Here is a 1871-nt window from a genome sequence, read left to right as displayed (position 1 = left end):
TTTGTTGTCTGCTTGCTGTGGCTAGGACTTCTAGTACTATGTTGAATAGCAGTGGTGATAGTGGACATCCTGCCTTGTTCCTGACCTTAGGGGAAATGCTCTCAGTTTTTCCCCATTGAGAATGATATTTGCTGTGGGTTTTTCATAGATGGCTTTTATGATATTGAGGTATGTACCCTCTATCCCTACACTTTGAAGAGTTTTAATCAAGAAAGGATGCTGTACTTTGTCAAATGCTTTTTCTGCATCTATTGAGAGGATCATATGGTTCTTGTTCTTTCTTTCATTAATGTATTGTATCACACTGATTGATTTGCGGATGTTGAACCAACCTTGCAGCCCAGGAATAAATCCCACTTGGTCATGGTGAATAATCCTTTTAATGTACTGTTGGATTCTACTGGCTAGTAGTTTGGTGAGAATTTTTGCATCCATGTTCATCAGGGATATTGGTCTGTAATTCTTTTTGATGGGATCTTTGTCTGATTTTGGGATCAAGATAATACCCGCCTCATAAAACGAGTTTGGAAGTTTTCCTTCCATTTCTAGTTTTTGGAACAGTTTCAGAAGAATAGGTATTAGTTCTTCTTTAAAAGTTTGGTAGAGTACCCCTGGGAAGCCATCTGGCCATACGCTCTTGTTTGTTGGGAGATTTTTTTATTACTGCTTCAATTTCCTTGGTGGTTATGGGTCTGTTCAGGTTTTCTATTTCTTCCTGGTTCAGTTTTGGTAATTTTTATGTCTCTAGGAATGCATCCATTTCTTCCAAATTATCTAATTTGCTGGCATGTAGTTGCTCATAATATGTTCTTATAATTGTTTGTATTTCTTTGGTGTTGGTTGTGATCTCCCCTCTCTCGTTCATGATCTTATTTATTTGGGTTGTTTCTCTTTTCTTTTTGATAAGTCTGGCCAGGGGTTTATCAATGTTATGAATTCATTCAAAGAACCAGCTCCTAGTTTCATTGATCTGTTCTAGTGTTCTTTTGGTTTCTATTTCATTGGTTTCTGCTCTGATCTTTATTATTTTCTTCTCCTGCTGGGTTTAGGCTTTATTTGCTGTTCTTTCTCCAGCTCCTTTATGTGTAGGATTAGGTTGTGTATTTGAGACTTTTCTTGTTTCTTGAGAAATGCTTGTATTGCTATATACTTTCCTCTTAGGACTGCCTTTGCTGCATCCCAAAGATTTTGAACAGTTGTGTTTTCATTTTCATTTGTTTCCATGAATTTTTTAAATTCTTCTTTAAGTTCCTGGTTGACCCATTCATTCTTTAGTAGGATGCTCTTTAGCTTCCATGTATTTGAGTTCTTTCCAACTTTCCTCTCATGATTGAGTTCTAGTTTCAAAGCATTGTGGTCTGAAAATGTGCAGGGAACGATCCCAGTCTTTTGGTACTGCTTGAGGCCTGATTTGTGACCCAGGATGTGATCTATGCTGGAGAATGTTCCATGGGCACTAGAGAAGAATGTGTATTCTGTTGCTTTGGGATGGACTGTTCTGAACATATCTGTGAAGTCCATTTGGTCCATGTGTCATTTAAAGCCTTTAATCCTTGTTGTTCTTTTGCTTAGATGATCTGTCCATTTCAGTGAAGGAGGTGTTAAAGTCCCCTACTATTATTGTATTGTTGTTGATGTGTTTCTTTGATTTTGTTATTAATTGGCTTATATAAGTGGAGGCTCCCATGTTAGGGGCATAGATATTTATAATTTTTACATCTTCTTGTTGGATAGACCATTTAAGTATGATATAGTGTCCTTCCTCATCTCTTATTATAGTCTTTGGTTTAAAATCTAATTTGTCTGATATAAGGATTGCCACCCCAGCTTTCTTTTGATGTCCATTAGCATGGTAAATTGTTTTCCACCCC

General features: G+C 37.0%; 1 protein-coding gene across 1 annotated transcript in view; it reads right to left on the bottom strand.

Annotated features, from left to right (window-relative positions):
* The window catches only part of LOC102733970 (importin subunit alpha-6), a 25029-nt gene extending 23484 nt beyond the window's left edge, over positions 1-1545 (bottom strand). The window contains exon 1 of the mRNA XM_081829368.1: positions 1033-1545. Coding sequence (XP_081685494.1) covers positions 1033-1530 — 498 coding nt within the window. The 5' untranslated portion in view covers positions 1531-1545. The remainder of the gene's footprint in view (positions 1-1032) is intronic.
* Positions 1546-1871: the final 326 nt, after the last annotated feature.

This window comes from Leptonychotes weddellii, chromosome 8 (assembly GCF_054177405.1).
Source record: "Leptonychotes weddellii isolate Sample4059 chromosome 8, ASM5417740v2, whole genome shotgun sequence".
NCBI lineage: Eukaryota > Metazoa > Chordata > Mammalia > Carnivora > Phocidae > Leptonychotes > Leptonychotes weddellii.
Note: the sequence above shows the minus strand (reverse complement) of the source record. Positions and strands in the feature narration are given on the sequence as shown.